Genomic DNA, 18,156 nt, shown 5'->3' with positions numbered 1-18,156 from the left:
CATGTGGACTGGTAACTATTTGCTCAAAAAGGAAAAAGTTTTATTGTCTCATGATTATTCACATGCAGCCATAAGCCTCATAGCCAGCCCGTGTCTATTCACTTTATATGTGTTGTGTTGTATGTCCCATTTGAGTGTAATAATTTATATGTAAAATGCGCATTTCTTATTTTATCATGTATACCATGTTTTTTGTTTTTTTTTTACTCAAAGATCAAATATATCTCTATAATAGAGTCTTATTGATAAATCCTATTGAGTGTGGCAACGCCATCTGGTGGGGATTCACTATCTCCACACACATCTTGTTCTGTGTTCTCATAGAGGCAGAGATCAGTATGGGTGCGGTAGTAAGGGTGTGGTAACATAAATTTGGCTCATACAGGCAAGCACATGACGTCATTCACCCACCCCAAGCAGGCATGGCCATGTCTGCATTTGTAGGAGTATGTACAACATTCCCATGGGCGTGCCCACCGCTTTCATGGGCACGCTCATGAAATGCTGGGCGGACCCCAGCGACCGCCACCTGCCTGTCAGTCATTTTGCGAACGCCCAGGCTAGTGAAAAACTCACCAGAGGTGTTTGCTACGGGGATGTGCACATGTGCGCATTATTGCGCATGCGCAGACCCCCACCATATGGGTCGGGGATGAATTTGGACCTGTGCAAACAGGTCTGAATCGGCCTATATATTTCTATGTACCTTTTTGTGAACGACGCACATTTTCTCTGTATCATTGTACTCAAAATGAAAAATGAATCTCCAATTGAAGACACCAGTACCATCTAGTGACCGATAGTGGACATCGGTACGCTGTTTGTCACACTCCATCCCATCAATCCACCTGCAAAAGAGACCCATGCTTTTGTCATCTGTGTGGTGGTTTGGGCATTGTGCTTATACTCAGTTGTTTATTCTGCTTCAACTGTTATCTTACCCCTTTACATAGATATCGCTCATCATTTCACCGAAGAAACTGGTGTCTTCAAGATCCACATCCTGTGTCTGCCAAACAATGCATCGTAAAACATACCTATTAGGGGGAGAAGGCCTGTGAGACATACATTTCTAATCTCGAGGTCATTTGCAAAGCCTGCTGCAATGCAAGTACATCTTTTGATGGTCCACATTAGGCAAATGGGTTTATGGTGCAAGATGCTGTAGAGTTGCTGAGTAGAAAGAGCTGCACAGGCCAGGGTAGGTGTTGGGCATAGTCAAGGCATCCCTAGCACAATACGGATTAGAGACTGACTAGCAGCCCTGGGGCTTTTCCTGGGACTGCCAGTATGACCTGCGATAACACAGAGCAGAGATGGAGAACCTTGGCACTCCAGCTGTTGTTGAACTACACAACCCAACATGCCATGCAACAGTTTGCGGCCAGTGCAGGGTATTCTGGGATGTGTAGTTCAACAACATGTGACATTCCAATGTTCTCCATCACTGACTACTAGGGGCTGCAGCTGAAGCAGTCCCTAAGAAGCAGTCAGCTGGCTTCTTAATTTGTGCGCATGCACAGGATCACAATTTAATGTCCCGGTTTTTGGGGACATTCCAACATGCCGTCTGTGCCGCCATTGTCTCGTGGCGGGGAGGGAGGCAGTTGGGACCCCGTCCAGTCTGAAGGGAATAGATGCTGTGCACATGCGTACAGCATCTATTCAGCGATGCAGAGGGATGAAATCAGGGGCGTGGCCTGGAGACATGACATCCTGTGAGGCCATGCCCCTTTCCATTAGCCATGCCCCCTTTTGCTGTGAGCAGAATAAGTCTGTTATAGAACAAATATAGACACAGGTACTTGTTTAGTTTCACGGTGGCAGCTCTACGCTACGTTTTCAATGTAGACTAAGCTACAGATGTAGCGGGATTCATCTTTGCAGGTGATGGCGATGGCGTCGCCATCGCCATCCCCTGCCCCGCCGCCATCTGTATACCGGAAGGGGACGCGCGCGCACGAGGTGCGCGCGCGTCCCCTTCCGACGGTGCTGCCCTCGGTCGCCCGGTGCCCACACCGGGCGACCGCACCCCCCCCCACAGTGGCCAGAGGTCCCCCCCAGCCCCCTCGAGCAGGAGGCGGACAGTATTGCGTCCGCCTTGCCACCCCGCCGCCCAGATACTGAGACGCACGTGCGTCTCAGTCAGATAGAGGCGCCGTGTTGCTGGCGGATTGCCAGCAACAACAAGGCCCGATACATCTGTACGTCGTCAGCATATTTTCTATTTTTACACTACAATTTAGATTTCAGTTTGATCACACCACCCCCAAATCTTAATCTCTCTGCACGTTACACCTACAGTGCAGCATGGTTTTGCACAGTTGTGTGCTTTTTTGAGTTACTAACAAACCTGAATTAGGCCCAATGGTAGCCTGTATTAATAACTTACTTCTTTGGAATTCTCGGGGAAATGTTAAAAGGTGGCCCAGGAGCTCCCAGCCGCATTGGGAAAATATCCACCCACATCTGTAGTTTGCCCTGTTGAAAAAAGTTAGTTACATATTCAAAATGAAAGCTATGTTTGTGCTCTCTAAAATATACTTTTCATCTCTCACACATTACAACACACTAACCCAAAAAACACAGCTCCATTTATGTCCGACATTATAGAGCTGTTTTGTGTGATACTTTCATACTCAGCTCCCACTACATCCCGGCCTGCAACTGTCATACTATATAGCGCATTCTGGTTGGTCTGAACAAGTCGCAGGCTTCTTGGTCTAAAGATCCTGTGAGAAGTCAGATCTGATTCGCATTCTTATGGTGTGTACACACGGTGAGATTCCTTTGCTATTCAACTTGCTATGCAATCTTTTCTAACTCATGTGCTATTTACATACAATTCATGCTATCTGCATTAGATTTGCACTATATAGTCATTGCAGCCCTGTCTATCTGGGTTTCGATTTGTGCTGTCACGCTCACTTTGGGATCGCAAGGTAAAAAACCTGTGTGATCTGCATACGACCTGCATGCAATCCCAATGCGATTTTGACTATATAGTCAAAAATCTCATGCTGGATTGTATCGTGTGGACACACCAGAGTTAAAGATACGGTACTCTTTACCTAGAACGGCGCCCACGATTGAAATCGCGGGATCGCGGGTAAAATCGCGGCAATCGCGGTAATCGCGGGTAAATCGCGGGTACATCAAAATCGGGTACCCGCGATTACCGCGATTTTCCCATAGGGAACAATGTTAAAAAGGCAGATTGACCGCGATTTTAGCGTTAAATGCCTCAATGCCCGCGATTTTTACATAGGAAACAATGTTAAATGGGCCACAGAGCCCTAATAGTCCCCCTGAATTGTTAAATGGCCCCCACAATTTTTAACGCCACCCCACGATCAACGTGAACCCGAAGCGTGGCGAGCGCAGCGAGCCCGCGAGGGGCGGCGGTACGCGTCCTACGACCTTTTCATGCCCTACTATCCACGTCGGCGTGGAGTTGAGAATAGAATAGTGTGGCGAGCGCAGCGAGCCACCGAGCCCGAAGCGTGGCGAGCGCAGCGAGCCCCGCGAGGGGACGCGGATACCTTCACAGGTAAACGCGTCCCTTCGCGGGCTTCACAGGTGTCCGCGTCGCCACGGACACCTGTGAAGCCCGCGAGGGGACGCGTTTACCTGTGAAGGTATCCGCGTCCCCTCGCGGGGCTCGCTGCGCTCGCCACGCTTCGGGCTCGGTGGCTCGCTGCGCTCGCCACACTATTCTATTCTCAACTCCACGCCGACGTGGATAGTAGGGCATGAAAAGGTCGTAGGACGCGTACCGCCGCCCCTCGCGGGGCTCGCTGCGCTCGCCACGCTTCGGGTTCACGTTGATCGTGGGGTGGCGTTAAAAATTTTGGGGGCCATTTAAGACTTCAGGGGGACTATTTGGGCTCTGTGGCCCATTTAACATTGTTTCCTATGTCAAAATCGCGGTCATTGAGGCATTTAACGGTAAAATCGCGGTCAATCTGCCTTTTAACATTGTTCCCTATGGGAAATCGCGGGCATCGCGTCGCGGGCATCGCGGGTACATTTATGGCCGGCCGCGACGCGACCGACGCGATTTTTCAGGTTTAACATGGTTTTCAATGGGAAAATCGCGGGCATCGCGTCGGTCGCGTCGCGGGTAGCCATAAATGTACCCGCGATGCCCGCGACGGGCGCCGTTCTAGGTAAAGAGTACCAAAGATACAGATGGAGCTATCCACATTTAGCCTGTTAATTGGATTAAGTGAGTAATAGGATTACTCTGCTAATCCCCTACTGTATTGTTCTATGTATTGTATTGCTGCTGAGAACCATAGAATAGCCATGGCTAGCCACGGTGAGCCACGACCTAAGGAACTTAAGTTGACAGGGGCTCCAACTGTATACTCCATTACTTTGGTAGAGTTTCATGAAATAAAATAGGGATATTATAATGACAAACTCCCAGCCGGTAAAATCGTCTGCCATTACAACCCAGCCTAGGATACATTTTTGTGCACTTATATGGAATGCAGGAGGAAAGAGGAGTACTCAGAGGAAACTAACACAAACATTGGAAGAATAAGCAAACTCTCCACTGCCAGACGACTGGGCGGAACTGAATGGTAGCTCTCCTTAAGCTAGTTATGCTACAAGAAGAAATAACATTGTTTCCACAACAAATATTATTTATTCTATTTACATTATTGAATGACAGCTTTTTTCATATTATTGTGCTACGCTCACTGTGCCCTGTTTGCTGCAGAGCTTCTTCTGTCTACAGCAGCAGCTTTCCTCCTTGTACGGATCCCAATATACAGTTAGCAGTGGTGCCTTTGCTAGCAGCAGCTCACCTGTTCCAGCGAGGGTCTTACAGGATTATAGAGGGATCTGGTTTCAACATGTTCAGGAACTAGTCCAAGGGTGCGCAGAACATACAATGACAGTCGCTCCTTCGGGGGACCAAACTGACTATGTGTCCAACCCGTACTCTCTAAAATAGCAAAAACAGTTATAAACTCACCTAAGTCACCCATTATAACACAGGCGTGTAATCTCATATGTAATCATATACAGTTATACACGCAGCAGCTAGAACATGAAATTAACTGACAGATGAAGTGAATAACATTGATTATGTTGTTACAATGACATAGAACCATAACTAGGGATCTGAGCGACCTGTGCTGGCTGCCCTTTCCCTTTGTGGTGGGCCATGTTAGTTGGCTCGCTAAGCAGAATCAGCTCCAATATTGGCTGCAGGGCATAGAAAGATGAAGGAAGAAGGGGGTGGGAGGGGTTACTGTACCGCAGGTCCCCTCCCCTGGTCAGAACATACTGTAGCGATATCACTGGCTCTTCTGATTCCTGGCCCAGTGTGTAAGTAGCAGAGATGCTGCTGATATTCTTGCATTGATAGTTGCCTAAGCTGTCTTTGTTCCACTATAAGAATACTTTATAAAATATTGGTTTCTCATTCAGGATGGATAAAATCTTCTCTACTTGGACTTAATTTATGATTGCAATCATCTGTGACACCAATTTTAAGAGGGAAGTCCAGGTACAAAGCCTTCATCTATCCCTGCTGTTCCAGGCACCCTGCTAGCCAAAAGCAAGGCCCATGTTACAGTGACTGTGCTGACTGAGCACTGTGTTCTGTGCGGCTGCACTGATCACACCCCCCAAGATAGAGTATTGCAATGGCACCCATGATAAGGTATATATTAGATAATAAGTGAACAGTCAGCTATAGAAGTTAACAAGTTGGGCAAGTGTAAGGGTCTAAGCAACTGACAAGGGACAAATGGTGATGGTTAGATGACTGGGTCAGAGCATCTCCATAACTGCAGGTCTGGGAATACCACACAGGGCACCCAAGTCTCAATAATGCCCATGTGGAGCAGCTAGCCACCTGACCCTATCCCACATAAGAGCTGCCGTAGCACAAAAAGTTGAAAATGTATTGTTGGCTATGCTAAAAAACTGTCACAGGGCAAATACGTAGCTGTGGGCTGGTCAGAATGCACATGGAATAGTAGAAATATCAATAAACATTCACAGTGGTTTGATCAAATTACACTTGTTTGGGTCATTATTTATGATGAGTCCGTCTCACTACCGCAAAATACCGCACCACTACCGCCCAATATCTTGAGAACAGTTGTATCGAATTGTCCTGGAAAAAGAGGAGACATCACATAACTTTAGGGACGGAGACGACAGGGTTGACAAGTTAGGCCTGAAATATAAATCCCGCCCTGGGATGACCATGTCCATAGCTGAATGGGCATATGATTTATCTCCCATCAACAGAGTGGTACATGTATGGAGAGTCTACCCATTTATTCCAGACACTATAGTATTTCTTTTCAGATTGTCGTCTGGACATATAAACACATTTTTCATGTCTCACGCTTTCATTAGTCAGGGACAACCACTCTGCAATCGTAGGTCCCGAGGGGGCCAACCATGTTCTTGCAAGTTAATGACATATCGTTGGGTGGGTTTGTCTAAAATATCTTCTTCAAAAGCTGCCAGAATGCAGACTATCGGGGTGACGATATCTCATGGAATACCCGTTGCTATTATAATGTGAGTCATCTCCTGTCAAAACTCATCAGTCACAGGACAAGTCCAAAATAGATGCCAAAAGGAACCTAGTGAAGCGCATTTGGGACATTTAGAGTCAACCCTGCCCCCATTTTACGTAGTGTTATGGGGGTTAAAGACACTCTGTTTAGTAAAAAGAGTTGAATTTGCTGAAATCTAGCTGATGTGGAAGAAATACGAGGACTGCACAAAGCTGTATCACACTCCGTCTAATGGACTCTCTGGATCCCAGCCGTGTGTGTGTAATATTTTGCCCACCTGCTTCCAACTTTGTATTTCTTGCTTAAATAACGGTAAACATTGCCACTTAGTATAATGTTCAAGGGTGACAATCCTGGCAGTAGTTGAGACACCAGTAGGGATGGTAGACTATTACCCCTATCCTCACGGATACAGTCAATCAAGTGGGCCAACTGAGCTGCGTAGTAGTAGAGTCTGAAGGAGGGGGTAGTGCAATCTCCGTCATCACGTGTGCCAGTCAGACTGGTCATTTTAATTCTTAAGGTGGCCATACACACGCAGATTTATCTGCAGATCTGTCTGGTTGGAACAAAAACATGGTTATGGATTAGAGCAAAGGACAGGTGACCATTTGCTTGGAAATGCTGGAAAACTGACACTCATCCATAACCATGTTTTTGTTCCAACCAGCTAGATCTGCAGATAAATCTTACTAGTGTATGGGCTATCATTTTAATCGGGCTAATTCTCCCTGTGATTGTAAGCAGAAGTTTTTCCCATATCAAGATCCTATATTTCAACGCTGAATAGTCTATTCTCTTCAGACTGGGGGGGACTCCCAACTGCCCCCTCCCCCACTGATGAACAATGGCAGGACGCAGGAACGTTCCCAAAAACTGGGACATTCCTGCGGTTAGCGGGACAGTTGAGTCAGTAACAGCTGCCTTATTTGGAACCACATATATATAATACAAGCTTGTGTCAGTAACAGCTGCCTTATCTGGAAACACATATATATATAATACAGACGTGTGGCGGTAACAGTTGTCTTACCAAACTGTGATAAAAGCAACTTCCTGTTGTTGACTGACACTTCCTGCCCATCCTCTGTGTAAATTGGTGGAGCCCAGCCTCTGCGGGAGCAGGTGATATCCAGAAGCTGAGAAGGGAGAAGCTGGTCTCTCCAAGTGTTGGGACCAGATCTGTAACAGACAACAGCTCTCAGCCAATACCACCATGTATATATAAGCACACAAATTTTGAGATAAGCAAAGAGATGTAGTGTGTTGTAGTTTGGGTTATGTCCTTGTGTGTAAGCATTGGAGGGACTGCCAATGCAGTTTTGCAGACGATAAACATTTGGCGAGGAAGATTAGCCTTGCAGCTGCATTCAGGATGGAGAGAGTCTTTATTGGGGGAGATCAGTAAGTAGACTATTACAATAATCAATGCGGGAGATGATGAGAGCATGGATAAGCATTTTAGCAGTGAGTTGTGTCAGATGATACTGAAATCTATGGATCTGATTAGTTTGCCAAGATTTGTGGTACAGATTGAGAAATGCAGAGGACCTAAAGGCCCCCATTCACTGTTTGATTTGGGCAGGATTTCACCTGATTTCGGATGAATCGGATCGTGAAATCAGCCCAAGTCATACGTGTAGACACCCCGTCTGACCAGATGCGCAGTCCCATGCAAATCGGATCAGAGTCGGGAAGTCGGACGGGCTGCACATAAGATTTGCTCAATCATATGTGTAGCCCGGAGCCGGGCGGGGGATGGCAGTGGGCGAGGGATGCTGGCGATCACAGAGACAGGCAGAGGGAACAGGTTGGGGTGGGGGGGCTTGCGAGGGGAGCAGGGAGCCGGGCAGTGGTCGCCGGCATCCCGCGCCCGCTGCCGTCTCCCGCTCCCTGGTCCCCTCGTCGGCATCCACCGCCCCCTGCTCCCTCCGCCTGTAGCTCCCCGGGAGTTGCATGTGATAAATCCCATGTGTAACATGCAAAACTTCGCGTGTGACCCCCTCCTGGGAAGCTGCCAGGACAATCAGGTCCGACGTGTCCCACACATGTTTCCAAATACCCTCGGAAACATGTGAGGAGTTGTGCAACAAAAACACATCCCCTTGCATGCCTCCACTGCAGGAGAAATCATTCGATTGTCGCCGGTCCCTCCCAGAATGGCGGCGATGCTCCCGAAAATCTGGTCGCCCTCCTGGCCCCCCGGAAAGGTGAGCAACCCTCACGGATACCGCCGGAATCCTCCAAATCTCCCTGTCCGCGATTCATGGTTTTTCAGGGGGAAGGGGGGATGCAAATTGCGTCATTTAGCCCTGCCCCCTCCTCGCAGACCTGCGGGATTTGTAGTACTGAGGGGCGGTGCTTGATGATGTCTTTATTAGGCCCCCGCCCCCCAAACAAGCCTGGAGAGGAGATTTTAAATGTAGGCAACCCTGCTCTAAACCCCCACGGAACGCTTCTTCTACATGCAAACACCCTGTTGCCACCTAGTAATACTCATAAATGAGAAACGACTTAAATGCATACGGCTCACAATGGCTGATAGGTGTCTATGCAGGCCGCGACACATGCACTGTTTGTTAAGAATGGCAAGTTTTAACTCATTTATGGGTGCAGCTCTAAATCAAGCTCCGTGTCTGTGCTTTCACAATCTGTTACAAATGTTCAGCAATAATATCTATTTTAGTGTTCTAAGGTAATCATTTATATTTCTAGCTAACTAATCACGTTTATATTATTAATGTCATAAATTGGTTTTCTTTAGCTTGAGACGTACATTATTAAACATTATTTTCTTTTAGATTAGAATTAGTGTATTATTGAATACACCGGGCACATCCTGAATGTTACTCACACTCGGTAGGTTTGGGGCAGTCCGCAGTTGGCCCCAAAGTGTGAGAGGAGTCTGTTCTCAAGGTCAATAACTGTTTCGCCAATTTTGTCATCCAGTGACACAAGGTCATAGTCATATATGGAGACTTTTAGGTCCTTCTCCAGTGGAATTACACAGCTCAGTTCAAACATTCTGCACAGAAAACACTTGTCATTATTTCATAACAAATTCCTGCACCACCAATTTGCTACAGATTACAGACGTTCTGAATGTAATGTGTGTACAATATAGTCTGATAAATTGCTAGAATGGAATATTTGCTATATTCTGCATTTCTTTCAAGAAATTGGAATCAAGTGTTGCATGCAAAGTTCTCAGGGGTGGATGTATGAAAGGGTGTTATGGGAGGGAAGTCGTATTACATACCTCTCAAATGACTGTCCCGCTGTCCCTCTGCAGGCCGCAGTGTCCCACTGTGAGGAGGGGGGTGGGTATTTTGGTGGTCCCCTGTCACTTGCTGCCATGCTTAGCTGAGCAACAGTGGATAGACACTGTGCATGCACACAACATCTATTCACATAAGACAGGGGGCTAGGGGCAGAATAATGGGCTGCAGCTGTCAGTTCAGAGGTGAGGCTGTGTGTGCTAGGGACAGCTATTATATGGTTCTGTTTGCCACCAATACCCCCACCCTCCCTCCCTGCTCCAACCCACTACTAGTGCTTGAGAGGGTGGGTTCCCCCAGAAATATTAGTGTATGGGGCCCCAAGATTTCTGTTGCCGGCCCTGATCGTCAGAGGGGGAAATCTTTACTCCGCCACTCTGGCAAACAAGATGTTAATACACCTCATCAGTGTAATATCCTGTTTGGCCTTGGTAATAAGGCACAATATATGCTGCTATAATACATTTCCCCTCAGTTACTGGTTTTAATTATCAAATGGTTTATTACCTCTCATCGCGGAACACACTATAACAGGCACTTTCTTTTATACTAGGCATAGACGACCGTTTCCCTCACAGCAATAATAAGCATAAACCAGTGTAACCATTTCAGTGTATGGTGTGGCTATGGGGTGTGGTATGGGGTACCGACAGTCGGGATCCCGACAGTCATTAGCCCGACGTCGGGATCCAGACTGCCCGGACTCAGACAGCATGGCGAGCGCAAAAAAGCCCCTTGCGGGCTCGCTGCGCTCGTCGTGCTGCGGGCACCTATTCTATTCTCCCTCTATGGGGGTCGTGGACCCCCACGAGGGATAATAGCGGGTGGCCGTCGGGCACCCGGCTGTCTGCGTTTTGACAGTCGGGATTCAGACGTCGGGTAAATGACTGTCGGGATCCCGACTGTCGGGAACGCGTCCGGCACCCGTGGCTATGTGAGGCCAGTATACAATGCAGGCAGAATGTGTCCTCTTTTGCAAACAATCTGATGTTTGTTGCTGGTCACTGTACAAGAGTATAGTAAGTGCTATCATCTGCTGAGAACGTGCATCTTCATCTGCTGCAAGGTAATTTGCTGGTACTCTAAAGTGGCTATGTATGACTATTTGGGTTGACCGGCATTACTATATGACTTTCTGTCATTTCATCTTCGATGTCTTCTCCCAACCTTAAGCTCAAACTCATTATTAGTACGGAGAAGGGGAAGTGGCAAAGTGAACTACGGGACCTGTAAGGTGTTGAACAGTCACCGTGACGGGTAATTGCAAAACCCGAAGCGGTGATCTCAGTAATCGCCGTAGACAAGGAGCAGCGTCTGGCCAGTCTCTGCCTGCACGGTGGGCTGTGTGATACACGCAGCTCCCCATAGCAGACAGACGGCACACGCAGCCCCAAGAGTCCGGGACCCACATAGTACACCAAATACCCACAAGTACCTGATCCGGAAAAGTGAAAGTAAAGAGGTACCTGAAGTTTGTTCCCAAAGTAGGACACCATAGAACCATCATAAGCGGGATGCCGCTTCAGCTATTGACTGAGTACTAAGGAACTTTCCCCTAACCGGCACTGATATATCAGTACCTAGATCAACAGGACATTATTGCTACACATTTTTATTTGCATTTTTATTCGTATTTTCAGGTTCATCATTTATAATTTAGTTGCAACTTATCAATTTGTATATGCACGCAATTATTGTGAATCACTATTTTTAAATTAAATTAGAAAGTGCATGAGATTTATACTGTGTAGCTTCCACATCATTATGCAAATCAACTAAAGGTAGAGCGCAGCACAAACCACCCAGAAATCATTATTTCAAAACCGAGGTACTGTCCTTTACCCCCCAAATTCAATCTTTGCCCAAATGATACCCCTTTTACACCAAAATCCCTGGTCGGACCCTGGTCTTTGAACACGGGAGTTTCCAGGGTTGGACCCAGCTTCATACCCAATTTACACAGCACTGTGACCCAGGTCGGACCCAGGTCTGCGCCGTTTACACTGAACCTGGGTCAGCACTGCTTTTCCCTATGAATGACATAAAAAATGTCCATTTTAGGACTGATAAACTGGCATCCAACTTTCCCTCAATGATTTTAAATAAAAATTAAAAGACATGACAAGTTAGCATTGAAAAATGTTGGTTTGTTTATTTAGTAAAATATTTTTAAAAAAGTTTTATTCAGTGCTCAAGCGCACATAGCGGTATAAAGGTGCAGCATCACCCATGTGCTCTCCCCAGCCCCCTCCCCTGCAGCAGCAGACCGAATCTCCCATGTGCTCCCCCCCCCCCAAAATAATGATAATAATATAAATGATACTGCATCCAATTATGATTTCTGTGTGCACTGCCCGTATCCTTCCTGGCTGCTGTCTTTTGCCACTGCAGCGCACTGTGGAAAGGCGTCCAGCACTTCTGGTATCCTTTCAGCACTACCCGGATGTCCCAACCTGGGTTGGGACCATTTACACCGCCCACGACCCAGGTCCAACCAGTGTTCAACCCTGGTCAGGACCTGGGTAGGAGACCAGTGTTACTGGACCTGGGTTGGCCCCTTTTACACCAAGGCTGACCTGGGTCCCACCTGGGTCCAACCTGGGTTATTCCTTGGTGTAAAAGGGGTATCAGAAACATGTCTCACACAAGACCCTGCAAAAATGTTAAGTGTGCAGGACTTTGTAGGTAAGAATTAGGGTGTCATATAGGGGGAAATGTACTAAGATGGGAGTTTCTATTTCACATGGGATTGTGCTATGGGCAACCAATCAGAATCTACTTCTTTTTTTTTTTTTATTGTGTAATTTTTATTGTAGAGTTACACCCAAACATTAAACAGGCATGTAAATTATAAGGCAAACATGAGGAATAATACAGGAGGACATGAGGAAACAGTGTATAGATGACCAAATAAAGACAATCCACCAAGCCAAGGATGTGGGAGATAGAGAAATAGCAGTATATATTAAAAACAATGACATACAGAATACCCTATATCAAGCATAGATAACGTAATCGCCACCCGAAGGCGCCATTCGGGTGTACACGAGAGAACCAAATTATTAATGGGGCATATATGACATACCATAAATGAAAATAAAAAAAACTCACATCGATCAGAATATCAAAACAAAAAGCCTCACCTTGCCCCCACCCCATATACTCTAACCCAAGGACACAAAATTAAATAAGGACACCCAAAGCAAACCTCCCAAGAACCCCCCACCCTGTAAAACCTAACCCCAACCTAGGCATACCTGGATCCCCATAAGTCGTCCCCTCCCTTACTACACTACACTTACATGCCTATTATCCCCCTTCGCCCCCAACCATGACACAGGATAACTATACCGTATAATTGACAGGGGCAACTAAAATAAATGGCCATAAACTAAATGGTGCAGGTTACACCCACAGTAGTAGTAATAGTTAAGTAGTATGCAAATATTGAGGTACATGAGCTAAAAGATGACCAAACAGAATATTAATATAAATAGCAGTGGAACTGAAATAAGCAACCAGACTAAACATGGCAGGCTTCTCCCACAGAATATTAAAAAGTGCACACATTCTGTGATACAAGAAGCTGGAGAACAGACATAATATGATTAAACACTAACTAAAGGGCCATACATCAATTGGAATATAATTATCTTGAAGAGTAAGTGTTGCATAAATCAGAATCTATTTCTTATTTATTTAGTACCCTTTAGTAGATAATAATAGTATCTGATTGGTTGCCCATAGTAATATCCCATCTGAAATAGAACTACGATCTTAGTAAATTTCCCCCATAGTATCTAAAGTATACTGAGAATCTTTGTATACATTTAAATATTATTTATAATAAAGGTAGATACTAAGGGGGATATTCAATGGCCCTGTCCTGTTCTCGGCCCACTCGACAGCAAATCGGCAGGCGGGATTCAATGTCCCGCCTGCCGAGTGCCGGAAAGGGGGCGTGGCCACGAGAAACGTCCATAGTGAGCTCAATAATCCACAGTTGTTCTTGCCAAAATGAGCCTGACTGCTTTTAAAGTCGGGCTTGTTTTGCCAAGACGCCTCTTCAATGCTGTTGGTAAAGACAGAATTGAATAGACACCCACCACTATTTCCCACTTCGGAAATAGCGGCGGGGGATTGAAAACTCCCCACAAATATTAGTCTGAGCACTGTATATAAATATAAGAAAAGTAAATCCTGCAAAATGAAACTTTTGCCCTTTGAAATCCAACGCTCTAAGCTATTAAGAATGCCGGCGCCTAGTAAATATAGCCCTTAATACTAGCACAATTTACATATCTTTAATTTGTACAGCATTGACTTACGTGCCAAAGACAGGATTTAGAGTACACGGTATGTAATTCTTTCGGTTATCTATTTTCTTTTCACCAAGTGAGATTTTTATGTAAGGGTCACACTGTGATGGGAAATAGATTAGTAACAGTTTTATTCTGCACATAACTTTGCACTTACTGTAACTATGTACAGGGTGAATTGTAATAGAGGTGTTTAGGCACGCTGCTGATACCCATGGCTGTCCCCAAAAAAGATTCAGATGTAAAATATGACTCACATTGGTTCTGTAGAATTAAATGTACTTGTGCTGGCTGCAACCTATGCATTACATTCTTTAAATACAGTATATATATTTTTTCCATAATTAAAAACATAATTTTTATTCTATCACTATGTATTAACTTTTATGTCATGGTAAGTATACCCTTTCCGCGACATGGTTTTGCATATGCAATGGTCCACACACTTACTAGCCTATATTTTTATTTACAACATTCTGCCCCCTTGAAGCATATTATTTCTGTAGGGTGTGACGCAGTAAAGGTGTGTAATCTAGAAAGACGAGTGATCAGTAGTGATAGTATTAGCAGTAAAGGTGCCCATACACTAGTAAGATTTATCTGCAGATCTGGGTGGTTGGAACAAAAACATGGTTATGGATGAGTGACAGTTTGTCAGGTTTCCAGCATTTCCAAGCAAATTGTCAACTGTCATTTGCTCTCATCCATAACCAGGTTTTGTTCCAACCAGACAGATCTGCAGATAAATCTGCGTGTGTATGGCCACCTTTAAATCTGTAGGGAATAGACAAGTATGAAGCATTATAGAACTATTTATAGTCATTTGTAATTCTTTATAGATACATCCCCAAATCACTTCCTCCCATGAAAGCGCATATTGGCAGAGGCGTATATTGGTCCCCATGAAAAGAAACAAGTTACAACAAATACACATATGCAGACAGTAAATTAGACTAGCATTACCAAGCCATTCTGGTCATGTGGCGGCAGGTCAAGACCTCGGACAATGTAGACCCGTACCAGGCATTCCTGGGGACCAGCGTTTAGACTGTCGTATTGTTGTGGGGGAAGCATCTGATGTTCCAAAGTTGAGTAGATCTTAAATGAGGCCTAAAGATATTTCATCATGTAGTATATATAGTATATTAATATCAGGAAATAATCAAACAAAATCACATTGGATTCTGAGCAACACCTACTTTTACCTCCCCTACTACAGGGAGATCATAATCATCATCGTGGGACTTTGGCCGTTGCAGCTTAAATGTCTGGCAAACATCCTGAAAACCGCGAAATGAAGGGATGGACTCTAACTCTGTGTTGTAAACCTGCGGAAGCAGAAATGGGTAACATATATCACTTGCAAAGCTTGAGCCAATCAGAGTTTGTGTACCATTAGCCAAACAGAGCGGCTGCTGGTACACAAGCTCTGATTGGCTCACCAGCCGGTGCTGCATTTTAATTGGCCGTCGGCATCCTGCATTGAAGAAGCCTGTGCTTCGGGACCTGCAGCAGGAATCGGGGCAGTAAGTGAAGGGAGGGAGGGGGGGGGGGGATGGGGGCCCGGACTGGAAATTCCTAGTGGCAGACCTGGTTATTGGTGCTGCCCACTACTGGCCCACTGACTAACTAGGCCTAAGGTACTCCCTTGACATAGTTGTCCAGTAGTGAGCTATAAGCCCTCTGTGCTCAAACATCACCCTGTTAGCTATGCTTCTGACTGTGGCAGCTGCTGGCACTTCCTGCTCCCCTTGTGCTGGAAAATATGCACTTCCTTCTTGCTCACCAGTTTTGAAGAGCGATGGTCACAAGGGGAATGTTTAATTGACTGTTTAAATTGACTTATGTTTTATATAACAATAATATCACATTTAGGGGATTGTCAAAATCGTAGAAACTGAAGGAAAATGTTACCATAAACCAGAGTTGAAGAATATAAAACTTTTGGAAGTGGCTTTTAAGGTAATATCAGCATTTGTTCAAGATTCTGTACTTTCTTACCACAAGAAATTCCTGCCCCTTATCAATGTAATCTCCACTGCTGCCATCGTCACCAACTGATGCAAAGAATTTGCTCCACCAATCAAATTCTTCTTCTCCCTGACAGATTGTTAAAGATATTTTATGAATGTGATACAGAGCTCTTTTTGCAAAGTACAGATGAAAGATATTAGGCTCTATGCAAGTTAGTGCACAGTTACACTGGATGTGTGCCTGGTGTCTCATTATGTACGGCTTCGGTGTATTCACACCTTGTGTCATGGTCATTATCAAGGTAATCGCCAATGTGATTAATCTCCAATAAGTCAAATATACACACACACACAAACACACACACACAAACACACTGTACATTATCAACCCATCCTCAGGGAGTGAACATCAAGTATTTATTTAGCCATTCAGACCCTTAAGGAAGGCATCAGTGCAAGAGCTTGGCCGGGTGTCCCAAGGGGTCTGCACATGCACGGTCAGCACCAACCCCGCTGACCGCACATGCTGGCAGGGCCCATAGGGTACAATGGGCTACCGCCATCTCAAAATGGCGATATGGTGCCCACACACGGTGAGATGTGTGCTCGATGCGTCTGTACTAAATTACATCCCATCTAGTGCAAATCGTACTGCAAGAACATACTTTTTAGAATTGCGATATGCTATGTGTGGGAGCACGCATTGCAATGCAATCCTAAAGAAACACAGTGCGATGTGCTTAACTTAATAGTTCAAAACACATCTGACCATAGCACTGTGTGTTAGCACCTGTAGCCTGGGACCCAATGCAATGCTGCCTGATGTTGATACATGGGGAAGCGGCTGCGAGCAGAACAGGAGGGATCACAGCAAGGATCAGATATTCCTGCTGGGTCCCTCCTACATACATTTGGGGGGGGGGGGGTACTTAATATTTGCAGCTAACCCAGGAAAATGGGTGTTTTGGAGGAATTAGCTGCAAATATTACATAGTAACTGTGCCCCTTAAAGAGCAACTTCTGCAGGGGTGCCTTCTAGATTTGACCATGCCCCCAAAACCCGAGCCCATATCCTCTATTTATGGCTCTAACTAGATACACCCTAGTCATTCATTGCCCCAAAGTAGATGAAATAGAAAAAGGGTTTTTTTTTTAGATGGAGATATAAAGGGGATGGGCTTTGAATTTAATGAATGGAGCATGTATGTTTCTTTCAAGCCCTACCACACAATTTGTGAGGATAGAAAAATAACTAGACTACTGTACACAAAGATGTATGACTCGAGTTCTTTACCTCTAGAGATTGCTGAATTTTCTGGACATTTGCCTTGATGGCCTACAAAATAGGTAAAATAAGGATAAGGAAAGCAGGAGGCCATGGCCCTTATTCAGATCTGTGCGGCCGGAGCCGCACACGGTGCTCCGGCCGCACAAACCAATCCCCGCCCACGATACGGATCGCCACGGCCGTCCGTACACGGACGGCTGGCGATCCGCAAGAAAATGGTGGGGCGTACGCCTCCACCATGGTGGGAGCTGCCCCCTGCATTCGATGGTCGGCGACCATCGAAGGCAGGGCCGCACGCCCCACCAGGTCCCGCAAGCTGAGACCACACGGACAATCGTCCGTGTGATAGCTTGTATGGGGGCTGAGAGCTGACATCCGGCGACGTCAGCTTTCCGCCCCCATCACTGGCGTCATACCCTCATTAGCATGCATACGCCCCGCGTTTGCATTGGAACGCCCATGAAACGCGGGGCGTATGCATAGGGAAATGAGGGTATGAAGCCCCTCACGCCCCTATACGCCCCCTTTGCGGCGGACGAACTACGTCTGCGGCGAATTGGGCTGCACATGCGCAGATTGACCTCTGCGCATGTGCAGACTGAAAACATCGGCGGTACGGCCGCACGCGGGCCGTACCGCACGATTCAGAATAAGGGCCCATGTTACCGACAGATATTTTGTACTGTATATGAGCAAGTTCTGACCTGAGGTGAGTTTAAACCAGCTGGAAGCTCTGTGAAAAAA

The 18,156-nt window shown here is 46.0% G+C and overlaps 1 protein-coding gene across 6 annotated transcripts in view; it reads right to left on the bottom strand.

Moving 5' to 3' along the window:
• Positions 1 to 18,156, bottom strand: part of FER1L5 (fer-1 like family member 5) — a 101,972-nt gene that overhangs the window by 4,636 nt on the left and 79,180 nt on the right. For all 6 annotated transcript variants that reach the window (XR_014473569.1, XM_083184602.1, XM_083184606.1 and 3 more), the window contains 12 exons: positions 18,117 to 18,145; positions 17,419 to 17,460; positions 16,153 to 16,251; positions 15,351 to 15,479; positions 15,115 to 15,261; positions 14,161 to 14,252; positions 9,409 to 9,579; positions 7,588 to 7,736; positions 4,818 to 4,957; positions 2,393 to 2,481; positions 942 to 1,037; positions 707 to 848 (listed from right to left, as the gene is read on the bottom strand). Coding sequence is in view for 5 of the 6 variants with exons in the window: in XM_083184602.1 (XP_083040728.1) it covers positions 707 to 848; positions 942 to 1,037; positions 2,393 to 2,481; positions 4,818 to 4,957; positions 7,588 to 7,736; positions 9,409 to 9,579; positions 14,161 to 14,252; positions 15,115 to 15,261; positions 15,351 to 15,479; positions 16,153 to 16,251; positions 17,419 to 17,460; positions 18,117 to 18,145 (1,325 nt within the window). In the remaining variant the exon portion in view is untranslated. The remainder of the gene's footprint in view (positions 1 to 706; positions 849 to 941; positions 1,038 to 2,392; positions 2,482 to 4,817; positions 4,958 to 7,587; positions 7,737 to 9,408; positions 9,580 to 14,160; positions 14,253 to 15,114; positions 15,262 to 15,350; positions 15,480 to 16,152; positions 16,252 to 17,418; positions 17,461 to 18,116; positions 18,146 to 18,156) is intronic.

Source organism: Crinia signifera, chromosome 4, assembly GCF_055691185.1.
Source record: "Crinia signifera chromosome 4, ASM5569118v1, whole genome shotgun sequence".
Taxonomy (NCBI): domain Eukaryota; kingdom Metazoa; phylum Chordata; class Amphibia; order Anura; family Myobatrachidae; genus Crinia; species Crinia signifera.
This window is presented reverse-complemented; position numbering and strand designations above follow the sequence as displayed.